We start from the raw sequence: 26,258 nt of genomic DNA on the forward strand, positions 1-26,258 counted from the left end.
TGAGAATGTTGGGATGAACAGCAAAACCTATGGGGTTCAATCTTGGACCTTTCAGAAATTTGCACCTGTTCAAGGCTATGTGTATCACTGGTCCGTAAATAGTGTGTAAATTGGACTTATATTTCGTAATGCATACCCTATTCATATGTTCATGAATATATACTTATACTCTGTTAACTTTGAATGATATTATCATGATAGGTTACATTTTCACATCTTCGTATTCTGAAAGAAGTCGACATTCTCATAGAATACAATTTAATTTTACGTGATATTGGATTAAATGACCAAGTACGTTTAACGTCATTGTTTTATGAATGACATTCTTATATTTTTGGTGGAAATAGTCTGAAATCTGAATAAAAGTTAATGGTCAACGAGTACAGTAGAAGCACCATGATGATAAAGTTTTTGTTTTCTTTCGATGTTTATTCCTTGCTGTGAAATAACAAACCTTGATGTCAATGGTCACAATATTTTCATGTTGTAATATTGATTTATTGATGGATTGTACATTGAATTTTGAATTGTTATGATTTTAATTGTGATAGTGAGAAGTCTTAATTCTACCAATAACGTACATCATTATTTTTGCGAATTGCAATTTATCATATAGCAAGTCAAAGAAGGTCTTCAATGAAAAAGAAAAAAGTGCTCGTACTGCACGCTGATTTAGCCTGTATTGCTGCATAAGAAAGGTATTATAATGCAAATTTCATTCATCTTCCATAGAGCAATGGTCAAATGAAGTAATTTCCACCACCGAAACACTTTGTTTGTTCAATATTGTGTTAGTAGTTGTGACAATAAATTGTTGTGATGATAATGACAGAACTGCTAAAATCCACATCAGGCATAGTTTTCTTGATGTCAGTTATGAATGTATTTGTGATAGAGTCATGAGTGGTACTTTCTGTTGATAAAATCCGGAATTTTCCGTACATTCCGTTGTCACATTTTCCCGAATATTGTACTTTGTGTCTTATTCTTTATGATAGGAAGACGCCCCTACATTATGAACATGTATATATAGCCAAGAAATATTGAACTTCGTCGTACTGAAAACATTCTTAAACGGGCAACTATCTTCGGTTGATGTAGTCCAAGATAGAATATCTTTATTCAAAAGTTACACCTATTAAAATCACCTTTGGGATTGCAAACTAAAAAGTCCCATATACGTACATGTAGAATTACCCTTTAAAATTGTTCTTCTCTCAATTAGCTTTATGATGGTGTTAACTAATAATATGCTAGGGTTTAAAAATGTGATGTATAGAGTTTAGATAAAAGGACCTGTAATTTAAACGAAAAATCGTTATATTGTTGCCCGAGTTGTAGATTATTGTAAAATTTACGTTATGTGTGTGAACTTATTTGAAATGTAAACTGCGCAAGCCTTAAAAAAAAAATATGATGTTGATGTAATTTGTGTTGTTTGTTTTTCAGGTATAGTAGCAAAATGAAAAAAAAATACGTTTCAATAAAGTGCTCCATAAAGGCAAATGGTTGTTTGTCGGTTGAATTTATTTTTCTGTGGAATGTGTGTATGGGATATGGAAAAGTATAGTAAAGCACATCGGAAGCAATTCTGGATTGGGGGCATCCAAGGGGCTAACCTGTTTTGGGGGAGGGGACTCGTGACACAAGTAGTTTTGGGCGGCAATTCGGTCGTCCTGACGAATAATATTCCAGGAGTGGAGGAATAATGCTATTTTGATCGAATGTTATTGTTCTTGCTATACATGTAAGTTTCTAGAAAGCGAGGGAGCGTGTTTTTTTGAAGGATTTATTATACAATTTTTGGTCATGGTCATGGAAAATAGAAATATATATTTCTTCTTGCCTCGTTATTTGTTGAGTTGAAAATGCTATATGCCCCCTCCCGATTCCGGCTCCCCTGATTTAGATGTCTTTGATCCGATAAAGGGCCTTGTTCTTTTGGGTTAGAAATTATATGAAAGCCAAGGAAAGATACAGCGTAGGATGAAAGAGGGGGAAAGGGGTGAGTGAAAGAAAGATGTGTTGATTGAGAAAATGTGTGTGACAGAGGTAGAGGGAGAGGGGTGGGGGTTGAAAAATAAATTGCAATAGGTCATTAATACTCAGTACGAACATACAACATTAGAAACAAAATTACTCAAATATGCGCTTTATTAGAAAAGTTACTACATATCTTATAATTCAATACCTATTCAGAAGTTTCATGAAAGATGGGGAGAACGATGAAAAAGAGAAGTAGGGTAGGCGGGCCAGATGAACATAACTTTTTTAAGGGGAAGTTATTTATAAAATTATCAATTAGTATGGACAAAGTCTTTATTTGCGATTCAGCCCTAAATTCGATTCCGTCTACAAGGGAAATTATGTCAATACAAAGAGCTCACCATCTTGATCATGACCTTTATTAAAAACCCTTAATAATCACGATATCACGGTTTATATCATTACTCAAATGTGTTTATTCTCGAAGATCAATTAGAGTTAAAGGGATGGTCCATTCTGAAAATATTTATATCTTAATACATAGAGTATAATTCACTGAGCAAAATGCCGAAAATTTCATCAAAATCGGATAACAAATAATACAATTATTGAAGTTTAAAGTTTAGCAATATTTTGTGAAAACAGCCTTCATGAATATTCATTAGGTGGGCTGATGATGTCACATCCCCACTTTCCGTTTTCTTATGTTATTACAAAAATCATAAATTTTTTATCATTTCATACTTGGGTGAATAATATGTCTCCCTTATAATGAAATAAGTTGCAGCAATAAATATCTAATGCACTAAATCAGTTGTCAATCCAATTTTTCTAGTTCTTGGAGGAAAAAAAATGAATAAACCTAATTTCATATAATAAAATACAAAAGAACAAGTGGGGATGTAACATCATCAGCCCACTAATGAATATTCATGACGACTGTTATCACAAAATGTTGCTAAAATTTAAAATTAAATAACTTTGTTATCCGATTTTGATGAAATTTTCGGCATTTTGCTCAGTGAATTCTACTCTATTTATTAAGCTATAAATACTTTCAGCCTGGACCATCCCTTTAATAATACGACGTCCACCGTTGGTTTTTTCACGATTTCTTAAAATATTTGCTCTCCTATCCTATCTATGAATGATTATTGAGTGAGTATCTTTTTATTAAAATTAAAATACTTTGGCCACGTTTCAGGGAACTGCTTGTCATGGTGGGGTGTTATTTGGGACAGATAGTTATCAAGAAGGAGCTCGGGTTACACATCGTTTCTTCCGTAGCTGCGAAGTTTCTCGACCTTACTGAATGGGTTATAGGGGTAGGTGAGAGTGACTGTACGAGACATCGGACCCTTGTGTAGAAAGTGGTCCATGTTGATCAGCGGAAACATCAAAGGTCTGGAGAAAAGTGATGTAAATTCAAACAAAGTGAACTTAAGAAAGCAAAATTGAAAGAAAAATACCATAACTTCTTAGAAAAGTAATATGTTTCAGCAAACTTACTTGGCAGGAATCTAGCTGCACTCATTAACAAACTTCCATGCGAAGATTTGATTGGTGAATTAAGGCATGCATGAGTAAGCAAAATAAGGCCAAAGTGTCACCTTTAAAATGTGAGAAGGGTCATTTTGGTAAATTTCTGTTACAGAATTTGGACAAATTGTAATTTTGGTAGCGTCGTTAGTTTACTGCCCCCCCCCCACCCCCTTACACGTCTCCTGACGTGCATTTTCACATTTTCCGGTTCAATGAACTGAGTTTGACAGTTTAAATCTTTCTTACATTTAGATATTTTATAATCATTTTAGTTTATCGAAAAAAGAAAGAATTGAGATGTGTAGAAAGTGAAAAGCAATAGGATAGGTTGAAGCAATATCAGAATCCGGAGTAAAAATAGAGCGATGGAACCACCAAATATGGAACTTACCTATAACTGGCTTTCATAGTGGTCATCATTCTGAGATTGGGTTCATTCAGATTCTCCATGGGGATTCGAAGCGGTGACCTGGGACGGTAGCCTGCATAACCGGGGCACTGACGGACACTATACCGAGTAATGAGAGAAAGAATACAAATTATGAAATTTAGGGGGGTGGGTAATAGGAATAGAGGACAATCACTGGTGAATCCAGGGGGGCACTACCGGCCCGTGCCCCCTCCCCCCTTTGAGAGGCATAATGGAAATTTGTAATGTAAACATGACGTTATAAAACAAGTGTGCCCCCCCCCTTGAAAGTGAGGACCTTTTTTTTTTGTTGTTGGTTGTCAAATTTTCCTAGGGAGAATGTTCCCCCTCCCCCTTTGGAAAATCCTGGATCCGCCCCTGAGGACAATGATAGTACGTGAAAACGAAGAATAGACGAGAAGTAGATGATACAGATGTCTATTAAGGATCGGGTAGAATATTGTCAGCAATATACCACAACTAAAATTTACAGAAATAACACAGGAAAATGACGGATATCGGAGATAGAAAATTGTCTTATCAGAAATAAAATATGTAATTAAAAAGAGACCAAAAAAAAACGTGTGGCCTTTTTACAAAAGTAGCAAGAAATGTCAGAGAACATTGGAAATTAATCTAAACCTCTGGTGGTGACGATTGTTATTATCAGTATCAAACGAAAGTATCAGAATACCAAGACAATTAGATTAGATAATCATTATTGAATGCAATAACACACACACAAAAAAAGAAAAATAATAACCACCCAAGGGAAACACAAAATGTGGCCTTGATTGACAGTGGCTCCGACAGACATGTTATACACACACAATCTGCCTCCATGGGAATCAAGTTTAGTGGTCACTATAGACAGGTGGCTGCTATAGACAGGTTCTTATACACACAATCTGCCTCCATGGGAATCAGTTTTAGTGGTCACTACAGACAGGTGGCTGCTATAGACAGGTTCTTATACACACAATCTGCCGCCATGGGAAACAGTTTTAGTGGTCATTATAGGCAGGTGGTTGCTACATACAGATGGCCATTAACACAGGTTTTACTGTATATAGGTATAGGTATAGAGGTGGCGTGGAATAGTACTCCCGTTAATTTTCAGACCCCCCCCCCCCCATCCCCGGTATTCGCAAAATTGATATGGTAATGGTAGTTGGAGTTAGAGAATCATGGGAATTGGTTCTAGTTGTTGCTATACTTACTAGGTTGAAGTTAGCCTTTCTCGTTTGACGAGATCTGTTATCTTTTCGTTTACAGAAATACTGCCACCATCTTTCAATTTTGATCTGAACAGAAACGGTAAACACAATGATGGAAAATGTAAAAGTTTCATTTTTCAGTCTTGTGGTTCGCACTTCAATTCCAACCGTACTGCCAAACTGAGTACAAGAAAATACATAAATAAAGTATAATTGATATACCACTATTTGCATAACGGTCTGTTATGACTGTCACCAGTGGCGTAACTACGGGGGGGCATGGGGGGGCACGTGCCCCCCCAATCGGCTGACAAAAAAAATAAAAAAACGGGGAAAAGGAGAAAAAGAGGGAGAAAGGAAGAGAAACGTAGTGGAAAGAAGACATTATTGTTCATTCTAATGTTATATTATATCATAATTATGTTATGTTATATTACATAAGAATTTTTTTTTTTCATAACTTTATGAAGCATAATTTGCTCAGGGCCTATGTCGTCATTGTTCCTGGTGCTCGCATTGTCTGTTTATCGAGATATATAATCCTGTTATACTAAAACCTCCCGTTTCCAAGTCAATATACACCAAACTGCCAAATATATTTCCTCGCACTTCGAGTTATTATAGTTTTTTGTACAATAGTATGCTTCTTTTTCATGACTACTTTGCCCCATTTTAAGGTCTTAATATAAAACATTTCCTGTCCGTGCTTACGTTCGCAGTAGTGAATTGGTGAAATATGTCTGCTCTCCATGAATTCCTAGAATCAGTCCTTAAGATGTCCCTTTTTCTGATCTGAATATCAAAAATTTTCAGCTCGCGCTTCGCGCTCGCATCACTTGGTTAGTGAACTACGTATGGTCTTCGTGAATTCCTACAAACAAGCCTTAAAATGCCCCTCTTCAGGTCTGAATTTCCTAAATTTTCAGCTCGCGCTTCGCGCTCGCAAGATTTGATTAGTGAGATGGGTATGTTAATCATGATTACAAGTGCTTTATGTGCATGTTTAGATGTAATTCTAACAAAATCAGCAAGCGCTAATTGGCACTTTGCATTAGATGACTATGATGAGATGTGTATACTCTTAATGAATTCCTAAAATATAGTCCTTAAAATCTTCCTGTTTGGGGGTCAATATTTACAAAAATTTCAGCTCGCGCTTCGCGCTCGCATTATTTAGCGAGACAGGTACGTATCATGATTACAAAAGATTGATTATAATGTCCCTTTTTAGGTCTGAATAACAAAAATTTTAAGCTCGCGCTTCGCGCTCGCATTATTTTACCAGTGAGATACATATCCGTTTAATGGCACTGTCCTTAAAATGTCTCTATTAGGTCAGTATACCTGGCAACTGACTCAATTTTTTTGCTGGTGCCCCCCCAATGCCGTGACCCACGGTACGCCACTGACTGTCACGCTAAGACTTGTTGTTGAACTGTGGAGATGACATTGCAGGTTTTTCTTTGCCAAAAAAGGGAATCTCAACGATACTAACATGACTAAAACCAGATGCCCGGGAGCTGATCGAATGATCTATGAAACAGGCAAACAACAAGCACGTATCTCTGCCTAAAAGAAATTGTCACCTCAAAAGTGGGTTAATATTTAAAACAAAAGGTCTCCACAAAAAAAAAGATGACGCAGTTGCTTTAGACATAAGCTTATGAGCAAAAAACCGACAAGCGGAAAAGGGTCCCTGCCAAAACTTACTTTCCTGATTTGGGCCTATTGATGGCGGGTATAGGGGTGAATGCCGTGGTGTTAATGACAGGTGTTGGTCTAGGATAGGACTGTCGAGGTTTGATCCTGGCCCGTTCCTGGATCCGATCCCATACTGGAGGTGTTATCTCCTGCCAGGTGGCTGGACCAACGTCGTATCGCCAGGGTCGGTATTTTACCAGGTCTGCATTCCTCTCTAGCGTCGAGCTGGGAGGTCGGAACTGAGGATTGAGAATTTTAAAAATATATTCCTTAAAATATTGTTGGCTTATTTACAAGTTAAGGAAGAAGAAGTAGGAAAAAGAATTTAGGTGAAATTTGCACAATGAAAATTCATCACCACCCCCCCCCCCCTCAACGAAAGAAAACATCTTTTACTTGTTCATTAAATTTTTTTTACAGAGGATACTTTTCAAAGCTTCACTTCTTAACAAAAAACCGGAAAATACCTCCCCCCCCCCCCAGCTGGGATGGCAGAAAAGTGTCTAGCTTCTAAGTTCTACCCGGACCATTTTGCAAGTACAGTGGTGTGTAAATCAATTTTTATTTTTATTCATCTGTGGATTTCTCAGTCTAAGTATCAAATTGAATATTCGTCATCAAAGGAAAGTGCGATCATTATTTGAATTTTGCATATATCATTTCTTAACCACATAATATTTGCAAGGTCGGGTACTAAAAACACAATAAATTATCGAAAGAAAAGGAAGTTGTCACCTAATGTGAGATGTGAGAAACTACCTTTGGGACTGGAAGACAAGCTTGTTCTGTCATCCTTCGAGTCGTCGATGTCCAGAAAGCTCTGATAGCAAGCTGGTTGATTTCTTCAGGACTGAGTCCCTTCAAAGGATCCTCGACTGTGTCTTCCTTGAATGATTCTTTCTTTTCTTCCTCCCCCTCTTCGTCTTCCCCTTCACTTTTCGATTTTCCTCCCTTCTCCGCTTCTTCTTCTTCTTCTTTTAAATCTGTCTGTTCCTTTGTTTCATTTGTCGTTAGACAAGTGTTCTCCTGACAAGGCGGTTCTTTGACATCGTTGTCATAGTTTGGTATCAACTGGAAGGATGTCTTGGTAAGATGGGGAGGGTCTGATCTGACTATAGGTTTGTCAACAAAGAACCTGAAGAAATGAAAGATGGTTTTCAAGGACAAGTCCACCCCAATATATACTTGATTTGAATTTCAAAAATAGGAAAATCCAGCAAGCATAACATTGAAAATGTCATCAAATCTGATATAAAGTAAGGAAGTTATGACATTAAAGGTTCGCTTAAAGGAGAATGAAACTCTTGGAGCAAGTTAGCTTTTGTGAAAGCAGAAAAATCAAAGAATAAGATCAACAAAAGTTTGAGTAAAATAGGACTAGCAATAGAAGAGTTAGAAGAGTTATGAGCATTTGAATGTCGAGATCACTAATGCTATGGAGATCCTCCATTGGCAATGCGACCAAGATCTATGATGTCACAGATGAACAACTCTCCCCTTTTGGACACTGAAAATATACCCCAAAACATCTCTTTTTGCCCATTCTAATCATATGACAAACGATTCATCAATGATATAATGTTGTGAAACCTCTGTACTTGTCCTCTCATAAAGAGAACACCTCACCTTGTGATAGACTCTATAAAAGTGAGAATATAAGTGAAATAAGTACTAAAGTAATGAGGGAGTTGTACGTGTGTGACATCACAGATCTTGGTCGCATTGCCAATGGGAGGAACTACATGGCATTAGTGATCTCAATATTCAAATGCTCATAACTTTCTTATTATTCATTCAATCTTCCTCAAACTTTCAACAATACGTTTCTTTGATTTTTCTCTTTGATATGGATTCAGCTGGTTTCAAGGGTTTCATTCTCCTTTAATTTCACATAATGCACATTCTGGGGCCCGTTTCATGAAGGACTTGCAACTGTTGTAACTTTGCCAATTATGGCAACTACCCTGGTAACAGGGCTCAGCAGCCAATCAAAATCAAGGTTACCATGGTAGTTGCCATAATGGCAAAGTTACAACAGTTGCAAGTCCTTTGTGAAACGGGCCCCTGCATGGTCTGCATGCAAATGAGGGAACTGATGACACCCCCACTCACTATTTCTTTTGCATTTCATTATATTAAATATGAAATATTTCCTCCTCATTCTCATGTAACACAACGTTTTATTCCTCCCTGAATTTGTGGAATTCCTATTGTTTTAATATTTTATGGTTGAGTCAAGTTGGTCATAATGGTCAAATCTGTAAAAATTGAAATATCGTATAATTAAAAAAAATATATAGACAAAATTAATAATGAGTGAGGGACATCGTCAACACTCTCATTTGCATAGCCGAGCTGTACATAAATAACTTTTTTTTAAAGATATGCAAATCTTTAGAATGTGTTATAACTTTCTTATTTTACATCCGACTTTGATGAAATTTTCAGCGTTTTCTTTGTCACCTTTTTCTCTATTGATTCAAATCAACATTTTGTTCTGCGGTAGACTTGACCTTTAAGTTTGATGGAGATATTACTCGTATAACAAACTCAGTTGTAATAGATTTCTGTCATGTTAAGAAAACTCAGATACACATTGAGGTAATGATGGGGAAATATTAGATTGGATACTCTTTGTGTTACCGGTATTGTTATGATACCCCCTGGTATAAATATATGGCATAATTGGAAGAAGTAAATCGGTCTCTCACGAGTCTCGCATCGGAATTGAGGAAAGAACAGCAGCAAACTCTACCACGAATATCTATATATATTGCAAACACGGAAGGGTATTCATTTTGATAATCATAGTGCTCATCTAGGAACATAATTTGTGATTACATCTACATTGAAAGATGTTATTATATCTTCCGAGACTTTATTTTTGTTGCTTGATTTATACTTCATTTTGAGGATGATTGAAGTCTGCAACGAAAATCAAACTAAACTTTACCCCCTTGTTTTTTGTATTTTATTTTTTGTATTTTTTTGGGGGGGGATATAGGATTTAGATTTAGGCATATATAGTTTTTGATTGAATTAGGGAATATTTATTCTTATGTATATTTTTAGATGAATATAAAAGTTTGTTTAAGCCAACATATTTGTTTAAATGATTCAAATTTACTAAAGATTTACGCTGGTAGACCTACTCATTAAAACATAGATCTATGTGAAATAATTTATTTTATATTCTACCTCGCCGATCGTCATGATAACAGAATTATAAATTTTGTCTTTACCCAAAAGGCAAAAATATATATATGTAATAATAAATGATAAAGGAGCAGCAATCAGTCCCAAATAAGATTTTTTTTTTTTTCAGAAGTGATATTCAGAAAATAAATTTTACCTAATGTTGCATCTCATTCCCTGATCCCAGCCAGCCTCCCAGTGCCGTTTCGGTCCTTGGGGCTCGATCGGAAATTGTCTTGGAGAGAGTTTAGCTTCCTTCTCGAGTTCGATTGAGGGAAGCTGATGAAAATGAAACTTTGGTGGTATTTCACTTGGATTATACTGATAGCACAATCGACTGGTTGTGCTAATAGATTTAGGTGAACCCTTTATTTCCATAACATGGAAATATTTGCTAGTTTTATTAATCTGTCCCTGAGCCTAGTTTAAATTACATATAAATTTCACGATCTAAATTACACTCTTGCTATAATAGATTGACAATTCAAGTATTCTTATTGTCTTAAAATCTTATTACGTCATCGCGTTGCCAAGCTTTATTGCGCACGCGCGTACTTTTCGCGCTCTTTGTGACGTATTGAAATCCACTCTTCTTATCCTCCAAGTCATCACATTTTATCGTTATCTTTAATTCGAAGGACTTCTAATTATCTTACGAAACATCACCCTACTCTTTCATTGATTCATTCCTCGCCTTTCAATTTCCATCCAATCTTTTCCATTTAAATTCATTTCTGATAAATAAAATTGTCCTGATTTAGCATGGTGAACTATAAGCCTTATCAGATAGTTCTTGAAACGTGTCAATATTAATGCCACGATTAACATAGAAAAAGAAAAGGTTATATGAATTCTTGTTATTTAATCATATTCAGTTTGTCCAATATATGAAGAGGGGCGATGATTGTATTTACAACTGTCGCTTTCTTTTCCCAAGGGGGGGGGGGGGGGGGGTTACGGACGTTAATCCCGGGGATGGGGATATATCCCCACTTTTCGGAGGAGGGTGGCATGTACAATCATCTCCCACTTTTCAAGACAACCAAATGTTTAATCTTCAATTGAATAATACTATTTTTAATGCGTTGAGTCATCTTTGAATGCAGTCAGAGTCCTTAAATTAGCCTAATTTTGCATTCTAAAAACGCAAAATTTCTCGCGCGGTCGCTCCGCTCCCGCATTCAATCATCTTATGCACAGTATAGGCCTAACTTATCAAAAAATAAAGTTCCTATGTAAGTGGTAATGAATAACTAATCTTAACTTTGTTCAACATCAATTGTCACAATTCCCGAGGAACCCTGACAATTTTTTTAAATCCCCAAGCCCAATCTCTTCCTCCAAATTATATTAATGATTGATTTGACTCTTCATCTCTCAAACAATCATGCTTTCGGATATAGCATGGATTTCTTTACGTACATTTTTGAATCCGTTCCGTTGTCCTGTCGATCAGTGAGAATCGTTGTGTTTGCTGAGGACAAGATTCTGGAGACCTTTCATCTCTCTCCTATTCATTTGCTCTTATTTTCATTTTCCCCCTAAATATACTTTTAATAGGTTTATGATCAAGTTGTCTTTTTTTTTGGGGGGGGGGAGGGGGTGGGGGTCTATACTATATAGGAGGCTCCGCTCCGCTTTTTTAGCAGCCTCCTTCATTTCCAACCTGTTTGTATAATCATTTTGACTATAATTTTTGTACTTTGAAATTTGCTATATGTTTTATTACTTAAAATAATTATCTGCATACCAAGATGAACGAAACCCGTTGTAAACAATGAAAATGGATATGAACGAATGAAATTTAATAACTTTTAAAGATGGACTTTTGAAGGCTAACATTGATTTGACTTTAAACAAATCTGAGCTGCAAGGTCCCTCTTGTCATCTGTGTCTGTGATATGTTACAAAATTGAAGCCAAGAAAAATCGCGTCCGAAAATAATTATTTAGTGCTTCAAAATAGTAAAATATAAAGTGACCGGAAACACGATCTTATTTTCATCACATACACTTACCACTCATGTGTTCTATTATTATCGGCACGATAGAAATTACACAAAATCTTCAATTATAACGTATCAAAAGCATTTCTTTTGATTTTTTTGTTGGTTTCAGAGTTTTTAGGTTGATAGAAAGGCACCCATGTACACATTTCATCTCTCCTTTGGTTTTTTAAATTACATGTCTATAACGTTAACTTATGCCTTTAAGTCCCTCGGAGGTGACCTAAAGCGTTCGGTCCTCCGGTTACTTACAGCATTCATTCTTCCTTGGCAGACTGGTAAAACAAATCATTCGACTCCATTTTTTAAAAGTAGATTGTTTTATTTTATTCGAATAAATGATGTTAAAACGTTTTTATGTATTTCTAGTCATCCTGTGATTTTAACAAACAAACGACAATTCACGTATACACAATCTAAGACATAAAAAAATCATGTTACAGTTTCTGAGGCAATGATTATATTGAAAAGGGTGATAAGCATGATTATTATTCAAACAGGGTCCATCTTCTCACACAGAAGATATTTTGCACATCAATATTCTTAATTATATATGACAAGAAACTCCCGCCGACGTCTATTACACGGAGAAAACGAGGAAAGTAACTTTCAGTGATTTATAGCCTCGGTTAGAAATAATGACATTTTATATAAGCACAAATTATATCAATTTCAATCCATTTAGAGGAAAGCTAAAAAGGTAATGAAATACAGTCATTGTTTTCTACATTATTTTCACAAAGAGTAAGACGATTACTATGAGACTCAAATAACATTAAGCTTTGAAATCATATATACCAGTTCAATGAAATGTTTATGGACCTAAATTATTGTTTGTTTGATGACATGCCACGATATTAAATATACATACCATGTCCCATTTTGTATATATATCTTATCAATAAATTAATATTTACCTTGCTGGGTAGTCGAACTTGAGCAAATCTGGAACCCGTTTCATAAAAAGCTACAACTATTGTGACTTTGCCTCAGTGCTATAACTACCATGGTAACAGGGCTCAGCAGCCAATCAGAATCAAGGTTTCCATGGTAGTTACCATAATGGCATGAATTGTAAGTCCTTATTCAACGGACCCTTGCATGTTAATTGCCAATCCATTATGGACCAGAGTGCCTCGAAAGAATAGTTCAGCCGAATAATTTTGTAATTGTTTCGAAGAATGCGCAGATGTGTCTAACTGCTGTCGAATTGATTTACGTGCCCGAATTAAGATAACCTCCTTGTAATAAGACATCATTATGCCGCTCTTTACCTGAGCTATTCGCTCTCTTAAAAAATACAGTGTATTGAAGATACGCGCTTGTAGCATGACTTATATAACTATAATGTGAGTTTCATTGATCACCGAAATGTCACAGAGAGGTTTCCAAGTTCATTCTAAAATTTAAGAAAACACACATTGTTACTCCAAATTAACTTCTCAAAAAGTGGGGAAAAAGAGATAAAGACCGCGTATATGTTGTGAGCTCCCATCAGTCCTTGGCATTTGATCAAAATGTAACAAGTCTACCAAATTGATGCTTTGTTCTCACTTCTAATGTACGTTGCTTGTCTAATCATATTCCCATGAAGTCAACTTGATTTTGTATCATAGACAGTTCCTTTTTGCATTCCGAACTCTGAAGCCACTACTGTGGTCAAAGAACGCCCTTAAATAGCACATCAAACCATATATGTACTCGACAATAACAATGACGCTTCTTCCGCACTGCTAACTTTGGTATCGTCCAAAGCCTAGCTGCTCAGAAATGCTCAAACACAATAGCAATTCAAATGCTATGACGGCTCGCAGATGGGATATCCTTGACAGGGATCGCTGTAGTACGGTACAAACGCAGACAGGACGTTGACAAAGGGAAAGATGATGAGGGCGCCTGTCAATGAGCCAAGTTGGGTGACGATACCGTACCATGTCAGCAGTCGATGGTTATGGGGCTGGTTACGGAGGATAAACCCGATGGTCGCCTTCACGTGAGCAAAGAGACCGCCTGCTAGGATCCAAGCTATCACCTGACGGATGTAGATGAGGGAGAAGGGAGATAAGAAAAGAAAAGAAGTGGGAGGAGAGGGGAGGAGAAATTAAAAATGAAATGAAAATTAGGGATCATAATGCCTCATCACTCTTTTTACGACTCGGTAGAGACGCTGAAGTAGGTTATTGTTTCTACCTTGGGACTCGGGGTTATGACTTTAGGACACTGATCGAATCTTTGTATAGTTGAGATAATGAACATGATTTAGTATATAGTATGTCAAAATAATTCGAAAGCAAAGGCATATTTTGTTTTCTTCGTTGATCATCAGTTTTTCTGATATTTAAGGAAAATTCGTAATGAACGTGACTAGATTTTAAACTGACATTTGGAAGCAAATCCTTTCTAAAGGATTGACAAAATTATATAGGCTATATATCCGAACCATCAACAACATGACTGCAGAATGCGAATTCAAACGGTATTATCTTACCACAAGAGCGACTCCTGATATCTCTTCCTGTAGGGGTGGAGCTGGACTCAGTAAAGCGGTGGCCATGCAATAACCTCCCATCAGGAGTCCTAAAAGACAGGTCCCTGCTACCAAGACCAGACTCGTCTGTGGGAAGAACATGACGATGAAGCAAGCTAAAGGATTGGCTACCTGGCCCAATGTAGCCGCTAGAAGATAAGCATTGAAGCCGTAGGCACCACAAGAAAAGCTCTGGATGGACGGAAGAACACTGTTGCTTAAGGCATTGGTAATGGCAAGAATGACAAATAAAATGGCATATTCTCCTTTAGAATAGCCTTGGCGTTGCTCAGAATTTTCATCTTCTAGTCTGTCTGAAGACTTCTGTTTTTCCGTACTGTCCTCTTTGTTGAAGTTGGTCTCGCTAGACCTTGACTCGTTGTATTTTTCAGAGGATGACTGTGTCTCGGCATCTTGCTGAGCGTACTCCTTCTTGGAAGAAGGAAGAATGTGCAGGAAAAGGAAGGCTGCGAAGGACAGAAACATGGATGCGCAGAGGAACGAAAAGAAGGTCTCTGGTGGGAATTTAGCCGGTTGCGTTTGCGACATCCATGATGTGCAATTGTCGCCAGTTGAGAGGTAAGTGTAATTGGCGACGCACACCTGCTTGCCAACGCCTTGCCCGAGGGCTACCAAGCTTGGTGCCAATGCACTAAAACCCTGACCAACGAAAAACCATGTCATGTACGAGCTTTTCAGTTTGACCATGAACGGGATGAATGTCACCGAGGATGTGCAGTTCACCAGAGCTAGGACGAAAGACAGGCATATCAAAGCAGTACTGCGTGGTTCTCCAAACACTCCCCAAACAGTCGTCGCATTCCAGAAGAATACAAGAAGAAGACATGCAAATACTCCAGCTGACAAACTCAAGTATATGGTGGGGATCTCAAGCTTGTTTCCCTTCACGAAGTAGCTGAAGGCCGTGAACGAAAGAGGTCCAACGTTCGCTAACTGGATGATGATGACCAGGTAGGAGGCAAGATTGTATCCTTCCGGGATTCCGAGTGCTACCATGAGGGGCAGTTCCACCCATAATCCATTGATGGCCAACCATGATCCCGACCCGAAGAGTACCACCAAAATAATCACGAATATGTTACGAAATCGATCTCCTAATCTCTCATTCATGGCTGTGTATCGAGCCAACGTCGTTTATCCATGCACCTCAAAAAGCAAAGAAATAAGCTGTTGGCTTACCGATTTGTTTCGTTATCTAATCTTTCGATTTTACCGAACACCTGCGATGGCTAAGATGATTAGAGGACACTGATACCACTCACGTAATCACTGGCTTCGTCAATTACCTATAGAAAAGAGCAAACAGAGCGATATAGTTAGCAGTTAATATACATCATCGAAGTGTATGTGGCGAGTGGGAGGGGGGGGGGGCTGACCGACGAGTGTTCGAATGTACCATTATCACTACAATGGTATCGCAGGAAAAAATGCGTATAGCATTACTTATGGACCTAGGTCCATGCACTATCAACTTGAAAATGACAGTCATTATGACATGAATGATTTTGCAAAAGAAAATATACCTAACTGGTATGTGACAATGACCCCAACAAGATGGAGGAAGAGGGTCTCGCATCCCCATGGCGTGATCAACGAGTTACGCTGAAGTGATGTCGTGGTCGATGACAAAACGACAACAGACGAATGAAGGAACAGAGCGATCCAATCGACGAGACACCAAGATAATGACCCAGAAATCTATTCATCCGTGTATACCCCCTATACCCTGTATTCACTCACTGCCCAACTTGAGCTGAGTGATGCAATTAATGAAATAAACATGATATGATACCAGAGATCAAGATAACATTGCTGACCCCAATACAAAGTACAGCAAACAACAATGAGATAAGATTCTGTTAGGGTACCATGAGAAGGAACATAAATTTACCCGAGATCGAACTATAAAGATAGATATAAAAGCTGGACTCGGATTTACAATGATAATCATTTTATATATGGGTAAACTCATGGGGTAGGGTGATTTATTATACCTTGGTCACATTTGCTCTACGGCGGCCGTACGGCGAGTCGAAAACAGCCGTTTTATTAATTTTAATTCAAGCCATATATATGTAGTTGGTACAAAAAATGTTGAAACGGCTGTTTTCGACTCGCCGTACGGCCACCGTAGAGCAAATGTGACCATGGTATTAGTATCCATGCCAAATCAATTTAGGGCCTCTTGTAATCAGCTTCATATCCATGCTATGAATCACGTGACATTATCCGTACCAGTGGCGGATCCAGGTAGGACACATCGGACCTGTACCCCCCTCCCCCCTCCCACCCCCCCCCCCCCCTTGAGAGGCACAACAAAATATTTGTTTATGGGAATATGTCATGCATACGCAAGTGAGGACATTTTTTCCTGGAACAACATGGCCTACATTTTTTTAGTAAAAACTTTTTTTTTGCTTGTCAACATATTCCTGCACACCCCCCCCCCTCCTTTGAAAATCCTGGATCTGCATTCCGTTCCGAGTTAAATTACATTTGCATTAAATGATGGAGACATCGATCTATTTAATCATTCGCATAAAACTTAATTTCGTATAGAAATAAGAAACACGATATTAGTCTTCACTACAAGCACTTTCTTGGTTGCTTGGTTGATTGTTTAATTGATTGATTGATTGGTTGCTTGTTTGATTAGTTAGTTGATTGATTGATTGTTTTAATGATTGGTTTATCGTTTGCTTTCTCTTACAGTGATATCAGTTACAAATCTCAAGAGTCTGTCGCACAGCTTAATATGACAGCGTATGTATTGCTATCTTTATATTTATTAACAACAAAAAATTATTTCTAGATATCAATAAATCAATTATTGATAAAGAAATTTGTTGATATCAAGAAGTGATTCTTGCAATCACTGATTGCCTGCCATATGTCTGTATGTACGTCGGTCGTGGCACTGGAAAGCGGGGTGCGGGGCCTGGTATGCTGCGTATTTATATATATTATATATATTTGCCTCCGACGAAGATTCTGCTAGGATCGAAAGCTTAGGCCCCTTTTTGACTTTCTATTTATATATACCACAGGCAGCACCCCCTTGAAGTCAAGTTGGTATGCTAAAATGTAGAAATTTGACCAATATCACCTTCATTTCGGAGCGAAAAAAACTTCTTTTTCCCTTTCTTCGTCATTTCTTTTTCAAAACCAGCAAGTCACTCTTCAGAAATCGTTCCCATGCCCCTGACGTCGGTACGTGCTGGCAAAAAAAGGTCAAGGAATGACAGCCAAATTAGCAAAGAAATCCAGTTTATTTGTGTTATGGCAAAATTCTAGCATATTGTATAAATTCTTTACATTTTATAACCCAACCGATCCACAAAGCAAATTCACTGAGGAGGCGGGCCTAATAACGCCGAAACTTCTTTAAAGGTAAATAAAAGGTCGGTTTACTTCAAGGCAACGGCATCAGGTCTGATGCACTTTATCATACATTATTTTTCTTTCATAATTATGCCCACATGTCATCTGATATAATTATGTGCTTTTTATTGAAATCTCGACAAAAGATTTACAGGATCCGAACCGAACTAGGTCATGTTAATGCATATAATCAATTACTGAAGAGATAATGTGATCAACACGCGTAACACCTATTTCAATAATTCTTTACTGGTATTCAGTTTCAATCGTTGACGTCTGTGTTGTGGGCTCAGAAGGGGGAATCTTCCACGCAATGGCAAAACTATTATCTTTTTTTAGAAGGGATCTGGTAATGTATTGTTGCCTGCTCGTTATTTGTGAGAATAGACTTCCAAAAGCCAATAAACGAAATAATTATATTATTTTGTCCATCTTGAAAAAAAAATACAATTTCCATTTTAAGGGGATGTATAACATAGGCGGGTCACGGGGGCTCGAGGGGCCCGGGCCCCCCTATTGGCGGAGCAAAAAAATGAAAAAAAGGGGGAAAGAAAAACAGAAAAAGAAGGGGAAAGAAAGGAGGAAAAAAGGAAGAGGAAAAATAAAAGGGAAGCGAGTGAATAAAATAAGGTCAAGGGAAGACTTGGAAAATGATTAATTTCATGTCACTTCATTAAATTTTTGCTCGCGCTCGCATAGCCTGTTCGATGAGATACATATCTTGTTCAATAGGCTAATATGTAGTTTAAAATATCAAAATTTGAAGTCAATATACAAAGCATATTTCAGCTCGGACATCGAGCTTTCATTATTTTGTTTGATTTACGAATTGATTTTTTTTTTAAGTGCTCTGTAAAATGTCCGTTTTATTGTGTGATTATCATTTGCAGCTTTTTGCGCTGTGCGCTCGCATTAGTTGATTCGCCAAGTAGGCCTACATATCGTCTTTGTTTATTCCATAAGATTCGTTATATATCAATTCTATAACAAACTACTTAAAATCCCCCTTTTATGACAGTTTATCAAAAATTTCTTCTCGCGATTTGCGCTCGCATTATTGTTAAAAATATATCAACTCATAAATCCTATTCATGATTACAAAAGTGCTCAAAATATCCAGTTTTAAGGCCTCAATATCAACAAATTTCACTCACCCATTAGGCTATTTACATTAATAAATATGATAATAAAATTTTCATGAATTCCAAATAACTAAATTGTCCCTTTTTCAAAAAGGAATATCGACAAGTTTCATATCAAGCTTAGGAAGAAGAATAGGAAGATAGTCACCATTTTTATATGTTGAAAGAATATCCTTAGGCATAGAATGTCCATAATAATACAAATATCAGCTCGCCCATCGCACTCGCATCATTTATTAAGTGTTATCCACATCCACTTCACAATTTCCCTACACAGTGCTTTAGATAGGGCTTAAATTTACCCTTTTCATACCGGAATATCAAGTATTTTCCGCTCGCGCTTCGTGCTCGCATTATTGATTTTCATGATAAAAAATGAAATGTATTCAGCATGCCCAGATTCTGTCTAACTCTAAAACACGCACACAAATGTTTATTGAGATACACAGCGTAATCTTTATTCAAAACGTGAAAACAAAAAAAAAGAAAAGGAAAGGGATAAGGGTGAAATATAGGCCTATTATTTTCCAATGTTATGTCAAAATCTGTCACAAACTTTGATTTTTGTAATAAAAATGTCGAAATTTTTGCTCGCTCGCTTCGCTTGCTCGCAACTTATTAACTTTACGCTATACGCCGTATCGAGCACCCTCAAATTCGTTGGCTCATTATGCCGCTGGGACAACCCCTTCAAAGAAATAAACAAAAATCAACTTTGAGTTTCCGATCGGGGAGAATATGGGTGAAAAAAAAAATCGGCCCCCCCCCCTATTGGCGGGAGCTGGATCCGCCCCTGGTGTATAAGGCAGGGTTGTACAAATAGCATAATGCCAACAGTTTTCAAAGGTACCCTGTTCTTTCTTCTCCTTCTTTTTTTTTGTTTGTCAAATTTTCGAGGAGGCAAATGTCGACCCATTTCAGCTCTATGGTTGATCAGTTTCATCGACGAGAACCAGTTTATTTTTTCCAAAGTTAAACAACAAAGAGAATTACTGGCTTGTCAAATATATGAAGTTAGAAATTAATTTCAAATTCGAGGGCGTGGCCCTTTCGTGATTATCAGGATTTGGTGCTTGATAAAGGGCATATAGGCCATCCTCACTATGGACCATAGGCTAGGCGCAGGGCCGTAGCTAGAGGGGGGGTATGGGGGGGTGTGACACCCCCCCAACATTCGTGGCAGTCGGCAAAATCATGTACCAGTTGGCAAAATTGAGGATAGGGGAGAAAAAGAAAGAAAGAGAGAGAGAGAGGGGGAGAGAGAGAAAGAAAGAAAGAAAGAAAAAAGAAAGAAAGAAAGAAAGAAAGAAAGAAAGAAAGAAAGAAAGAAAGAAAGAAAGAAAGAAAGAAAGAAAGAAAGAAAGAAAGAAAGAAAGAAAGAAAGAAAGAAAGAAAGAAAGAAAGAAAGAAAGAAAGAAAGAAAGAAAGAAAGAAAGAAAGAAAGAAAGAAAGAAAGAAAGAAAGAAAGAAAGAAAGAAAGAAAGAAAAGGAAAGAAAAATAGGGGTACTAACTTCGAAGAAGGTTACGACTTTTAGAGTAAAGACAACCAATTGGCAAATCCAAGTCCATGTAGCCAGGCTTAGAGCCCTACTAGTCAGCAAAATACTAAGTACATAACAGATGGAGCTATAATAACACACAAAGTAAGCCCCCGATCCTCCCCCAATATGAACAAGCTTGTTAGTTTGCAAATTATACCACAATTATTGACGATTTAACAAACATTAGTTTTGTAAAATTAAAGGCAAGACTAGGTACATAAATATTGGGTGGGATGAATTTCCAAGGTTTAAGTTGAATAATCAAAGCCAAAGAATAGTTGGCAAATTATAAAGTGGGCCTATTAAAGTGGCAGAACACTATACGCTCTACCAGTCAGCAAAGTGATGTGCAAGTACTGCCCCGTTTCAGATCTGAAAAGAACAGAACACAAGACTTAAAAAATGGTAACTCTGCAGTTGGCAAATTCATGAAGACAAGTCTACAACTTGTAGACTTGTCTACAAGTTTGCAGTTGGCAAAAAACACCAAAATTTTCTAAGTTATTTTTACTAAACTTTTTTTTTTTTTTAATGGTGTCAGAAGGTGCTTAGGATGGGGATGGGTGGGAGTGGGGGCAGGTTGGGGTTGCATCATTCCTGGTGCTCGCATTGTCTGACTAATGAGATATATAGTCCTGTTGTAGTTTAAGTCCATAAAGATTATGCACCAAACTATCTCCTCGCACTTCAAGTTATCATTGTTTTATGTAGTGACATATGCTTTTTTCATGACTATATACTTAAAGTGATTTAAGGCCTTAATAAAACATTTCCAGTCTGTGCTTACGTTCGCATTGGTGTGGACCGATATAGATACCGGGCTGGTGTTAAATCACCGGCGTTTCTGCAGTGCACGAATTCCTAAAGACAGTCCTTAAAATGTCCCTTTTTCTGATCTAATTATAACAAATTTTCAGCTCGCGCTTCGCGCTCGCATTACTTAATTAGTGAAATAGTAAATTCCTACAAACAAGCCATAGAATGCCCCTCTTCAGGTCTGAATTTCAAAAATTGTCAGCTCGCGCTTCTCGCCCGCAATATTTCATTAGTGAAATACGTATCATGTTCATGATTACAATGACCACAAAAAGTGCTTCATGTGCCAGTGTAATTCTAACAAAATCAGCAAGCGCTTGGCGCTCGCATTAAATGACTATGATGAGATACGTACGCACTTCATAAATTCCAAAAGATAGTCCTGAAAATGTCCCTTTTTAGGGTTAAGTTATACAAAAAATTTCAGCTCGCGCTTCGTGCTCGCATTGTTTGTTTTGAAGACAGATACGTATCATGATTACAAAACTTTGCTTATAATGTCCCTTTTTAGGACTGAATACCAAACATTTTCAGCTCGCGCTTCGCGCTCGCATTATTTGATCACTAAGATACATATCCGTTTAATGGCACAGTCCTTAAAATGTCTCTATCAGGTCAGTATACCTGGCAATTGAGCGCGCTTCGCGCGCCCACTTAATGACTCTAAATTTTTGCTTGTGCCCCCTCCCCAATGCCGTGACCCACGGTACGCCACTGTTAGCAGTAGCATTCTTGAAATTTTAGTTGAGACATCTTGCACAGAAGGTCAATTAAAAATTAACAAATCTTTGATTTTGATATTATTAATGCATAGGGTATATCATTATATACTGCAAGTTAGCAACTACGGCACACTAGCCTTTCTCTTTTGATCAAAAATGTTTATTTTTAAAGTGCAAATATCTTTGTATAATTTACCTTAAAGTATTCACCAAATGCCACTAATTCAATTCTAAAAATTCAAAATCTTTTAGCAATTGATTATTGTAGGAGGGGGCACATCCCCCATCAGACTCCCCCTGTGCTCACGTTGGCGCTGTCTCGCCAAATTTAGTTGGCAAATTTAGCTGGTACACCCCCCCAACAAAATGCTTCTGGCTACGGCCCTGGCTAGGCGTATATGTTTTCTAGGGTGTACGGTCTTTAACATGGGATTACATTTACCCAGCAAGTTTAGGGTGAACTACGCGGATATAGGTAGACCTATTGCAATACAGGGTCATAGGGGAAGTTCATCCTGAAGAAAAGTTTGTTGTAAAAATAGCAGAAAAATATATTTAAAAATATTGGTGAAGGTTTGAGGAAAATCCATTACAGATTAAGAAAAGTATTATAAGTTTAAGTTTTGGGTTTGTGACGTCATCAACGAGCAGCTGGCCCATACATGTATGTTATGTAATACAAAATGCATAAATTTCAATTGTTTAATGGTTCGTGATGACTTCTTTTTGTTTTATATTTAGGAACGGGTGTGAAATGATTTGTCTATTGATATACTGAAGGCAAAGTAAAATCCATTTTCCATTTTCTGAGAAAATAACATTTCATTGATTGTTCACCATACGATATGTAGGAAAGCTGCTCGCATATGATGTCACAAATTAGATTATTAAAATTCTAATAACTTTTTTGGATGGATTTTTCTCAAACCTTCGGCATTATTTTTTATCATTTTTTCAGCTAATTTTACAATGAACTTTTTGTCATGGCGAACTTCCCTTTTAAGAAAAACAAACTGTGGTCGCTGATTGTTGGCTCTGTCATTGGCCTCTTAGGCTGCTTGCAGGGGGGGGGCATCAGCCAATAGAAAATGTACAACATTTCAGGAACTTCTACGATCTACATTCTAAAATATTAGTGGAGTTATTTTCTATATACTATAGTAGTGACGTACCGTGAGTCATGGCATGGGAGGGAGGGGCACGACCAAAAATTGTGAGTGAATGATTAAGTATGCATTGACCCTATAAGGGAACGTTTTAATCACCGATTGACATGTAGGAATGTTATGAAGAGGATAGGCCCTATACATGTATATGCAAATAATATTTGAGAGTGAAAAGCGCGAGCTGACGTTTTTGTCAGATTGAGACCTTAAAACAGGAAAAGCATAAGCACTTCTAATCATTGTAATAATAAACAGAAGAAGTATCGCAAAAATAAAATATTGCGAGCGCGAGGTGGAAATATTTTTGATGTTCAAAACTAAAAAGAGACTTATTTTTAAGTACTGTTTGTATGAATTCATGAAGAGCGTAGTATCTCACTAATCAAATGATTCGAGCGCGGAGCACGCGAGCTTAAAATTTTTCATATTCAGACCTGAAAATTGACTATTTTTGAAGACCATACCACGTATCTCATCATTCAACAAAGGCGACCTGATGTTTTTTTTACATTTAGACCTAAAAAGGGTACCCGGCTTAAACAGTTAAAGCATTTTAGCCGTTATCCTGAAAGAGATGCGCAGGCCTATATCACTAAATGAAATAACAACGCTAGGAGAAATTTAAATCTATTTTCTATTGACTTCAAAACTGAATGTTTAAAGCGTCATTAAATCCTCTTATCTTGGACGGGGTTATGAATCTCAAACAGACAATACGTGCGTCGGGAGGAATGAACACAAGTCATGTGCAAATTATGCTTCATATTGTGAATTCTGATAAAATTCTGAAAAAGTACCTTTTCACTATAAATTCTCTTTCTTACTTCCCCCATGCACTTTCTCATACTTTCCACCCGTTTGCCGGTTTTTTTATCTCTTTTTTGCCAGGGGATAGGGGGGGGCTCTTGCCCCCAGACGCGTCGATCCTGGGGGGGGGGGCAGGGGGGGCGATCGCCCCACCAATGAAAATATTGGGGGCCAATAATTCCGCATGTGCAAAAATAAAATAAGATTGTAATGTTACACAGAAATCAGCAAGCGAGATTGAGATACACAACACGTTCTTTATTTAAAATCGTGCTCCAAATGTCCGCTTTTTCAGATTGGAATATAAAAAATTTCTGCTCGCACTTCGCGCTCGCATCTATTGTTGTTATAGATACCCATCTTAATCATTGGTACCAAAAATACTTAGAATATCAAGCTTTCAGGTCAGAATATAAAGAAATTTCAACTCGCTCTCGGCACTCGCATTATCTGTGTAGTGATATATGTATCCTCCTCATGAGTTACTACAAACAGTCCTAAACAGGTATACCTTTTTCCGGTTTTCAGGTCAGTATACTAAAAAAAATCAGCTCGCGCTTCGCGCTCGCATTAATTTGTTGGTGAGATATGTGTCCCTTTCTCATGAGTCATATATAAATATATATAGGCCTATGTGTGGGGGTTGTTTGTTTTGTGTGATCGAGCGCCTTTGGAACGTTGATTCATGATTTTGCCCCCCCCCCCCATCTGAAAAATGGATCGACGCCCCTGCTTGCCCGCGTGCCTCCCATAGTTACTCCACAGCAAATGGCGTCCATACAGGCCTCCTTTTAATCTCGGAAGCGCCAATCGAAAGACATATCCTCATAATAATATTGTCAGGTTTTGCTTACCATTCAGAAACTTTAGTAGTCGTAGCAGTGGCGGATATCAAATTGCTCCGTTGTAGTCTTGACTCTGGGCATATTGACTATGGATTGCCTCATTAAAACGTGAAATGAAAGATCATCTGCAAGACTGTCTGGTGTTCATCAAGCCGAATTTTCAAATCCCATTCCTATACAGCTAACCCAGGAAATAAGGCCAGGCTCGTCTAGCTCTATGGTTTGACGACCGATATTTATCAACCATGCTTCATTACACGTGCACTTTCTAATGTTCCCTCATGTTGTTTGGGCATAATTCATGCTTGGCTGGTTTTATCAGGGACGTGTCCATGGTTTTATAGAGCCCCCTTTCAGAGCGGTCATGCGACACACCACGTGTATTGCAGTGAGAGTGTTTACAATGTCTGACCCCGGTCTGACCATGGTAGCTTCCTGGTCTGACCAATTACAACCCTTCTCTCAATACCTTGAGTGTCTGGAATGATGCATGGCCCTCGGAAGCGGGGACCAAAACACCTTAATTTTAATGGTGAAAATCTTTTTTTTTGTTGCTTGTCAAATTTACTTCAGCAAAAAAATCGTTCCAAGGGCCCTGGAATGATCACGATCAAAAGTATTCTTTCAGCCCACTTCTAACATGTCACTGGCCCGCCTCCAATGGAGAGTTGGGTTAAAAAAAATGGAATAGGGGCAGAGTGCTATACACTAGCGTACCTACGGGGGGGGGGGGGGCAGGGGGGGCACTCTGCCCCCCCTGACGAGCCACAACCCATACAAAATACATATCACTGCCCCCCCCTGACGAGCTTGAAAGACCTTTTATGCCCCCCCTGACGAGCTTGAAGACCTTTTTTTTTTCTGGTACAATAACCTTTATTTTTGATTGAAGACCTTTTTTCTTTTTTTTTTTTTTGCTTGTCAATTTTTTTCTTGGAACAATAACCTTTATTTTTTATTGAAGACCTTTTTTTTTTTTTTGGCTTGTCAATTTTTTTGGCGGCCGATTTTGCCCCCCTGTGGAAAATCCTAGGTACGCCACTGGTGCTATAGTCATGATAGTATAGCCATATCTCATATCTCCATGGTATAACGACGAAAATCCCCTTTATTTCAACTAATCAAACTTTAATTTTATGTTACAGCACTTTTGTATGTTCATTATGTACTTCGTGTTATATATATTTTTAACATAATATCTGTTTTATCTACTACATTGTATTCATATTGTGAC

General features: G+C 37.7%; 2 protein-coding genes across 4 annotated transcripts; both read right to left on the reverse strand.

Annotated features, from left to right (window-relative positions):
- Positions 1 to 3,009: 3,009 nt before the first annotated feature.
- Positions 3,010 to 10,572, reverse strand: LOC129277568 (uncharacterized). Its single transcript, XM_064095693.1, has 6 exons — positions 10,568 to 10,572; positions 7,615 to 7,990; positions 6,865 to 7,094; positions 5,158 to 5,241; positions 3,920 to 4,036; positions 3,010 to 3,390 (listed from the first exon to the last, which is right to left on the reverse strand). Exons 1-6 carry the CDS (start codon positions 10,570 to 10,572, stop codon positions 3,252 to 3,254), a joined length of 951 nt encoding a protein of 316 aa, XP_063951763.1. The 3' UTR covers positions 3,010 to 3,251.
- On the reverse strand, positions 10,184 to 25,414 carry LOC135153052 (solute carrier family 52, riboflavin transporter, member 3-A-like). Of its 3 annotated transcripts, none has more exons than XM_064095179.1 (3): positions 25,034 to 25,414; positions 14,544 to 15,889; positions 10,184 to 14,087 (listed from the first exon to the last, which is right to left on the reverse strand). In XM_064095179.1, exons 2-3 carry the CDS (start codon positions 15,711 to 15,713, stop codon positions 13,854 to 13,856), a joined length of 1,404 nt encoding a protein of 467 aa, XP_063951249.1. In that variant the 5' UTR covers positions 15,714 to 15,889; positions 25,034 to 25,414; the 3' UTR covers positions 10,184 to 13,853. The 3 variants fall into 3 exon arrangements, with proteins under 3 accessions (XP_063951249.1, XP_063951251.1, XP_063951250.1); XM_064095181.1 differs by lacking the exon at positions 25,034 to 25,414 and adding an exon at positions 17,710 to 17,820; XM_064095180.1 differs by lacking the exon at positions 25,034 to 25,414 and adding an exon at positions 16,127 to 16,362.
- Between the last annotated feature and the right edge of the window lie 844 nt (positions 25,415 to 26,258).

The sequence above is a fragment of the Lytechinus pictus genome, chromosome 2 (genome assembly GCF_037042905.1).
Source record: "Lytechinus pictus isolate F3 Inbred chromosome 2, Lp3.0, whole genome shotgun sequence".
NCBI lineage: Eukaryota > Metazoa > Echinodermata > Echinoidea > Temnopleuroida > Toxopneustidae > Lytechinus > Lytechinus pictus.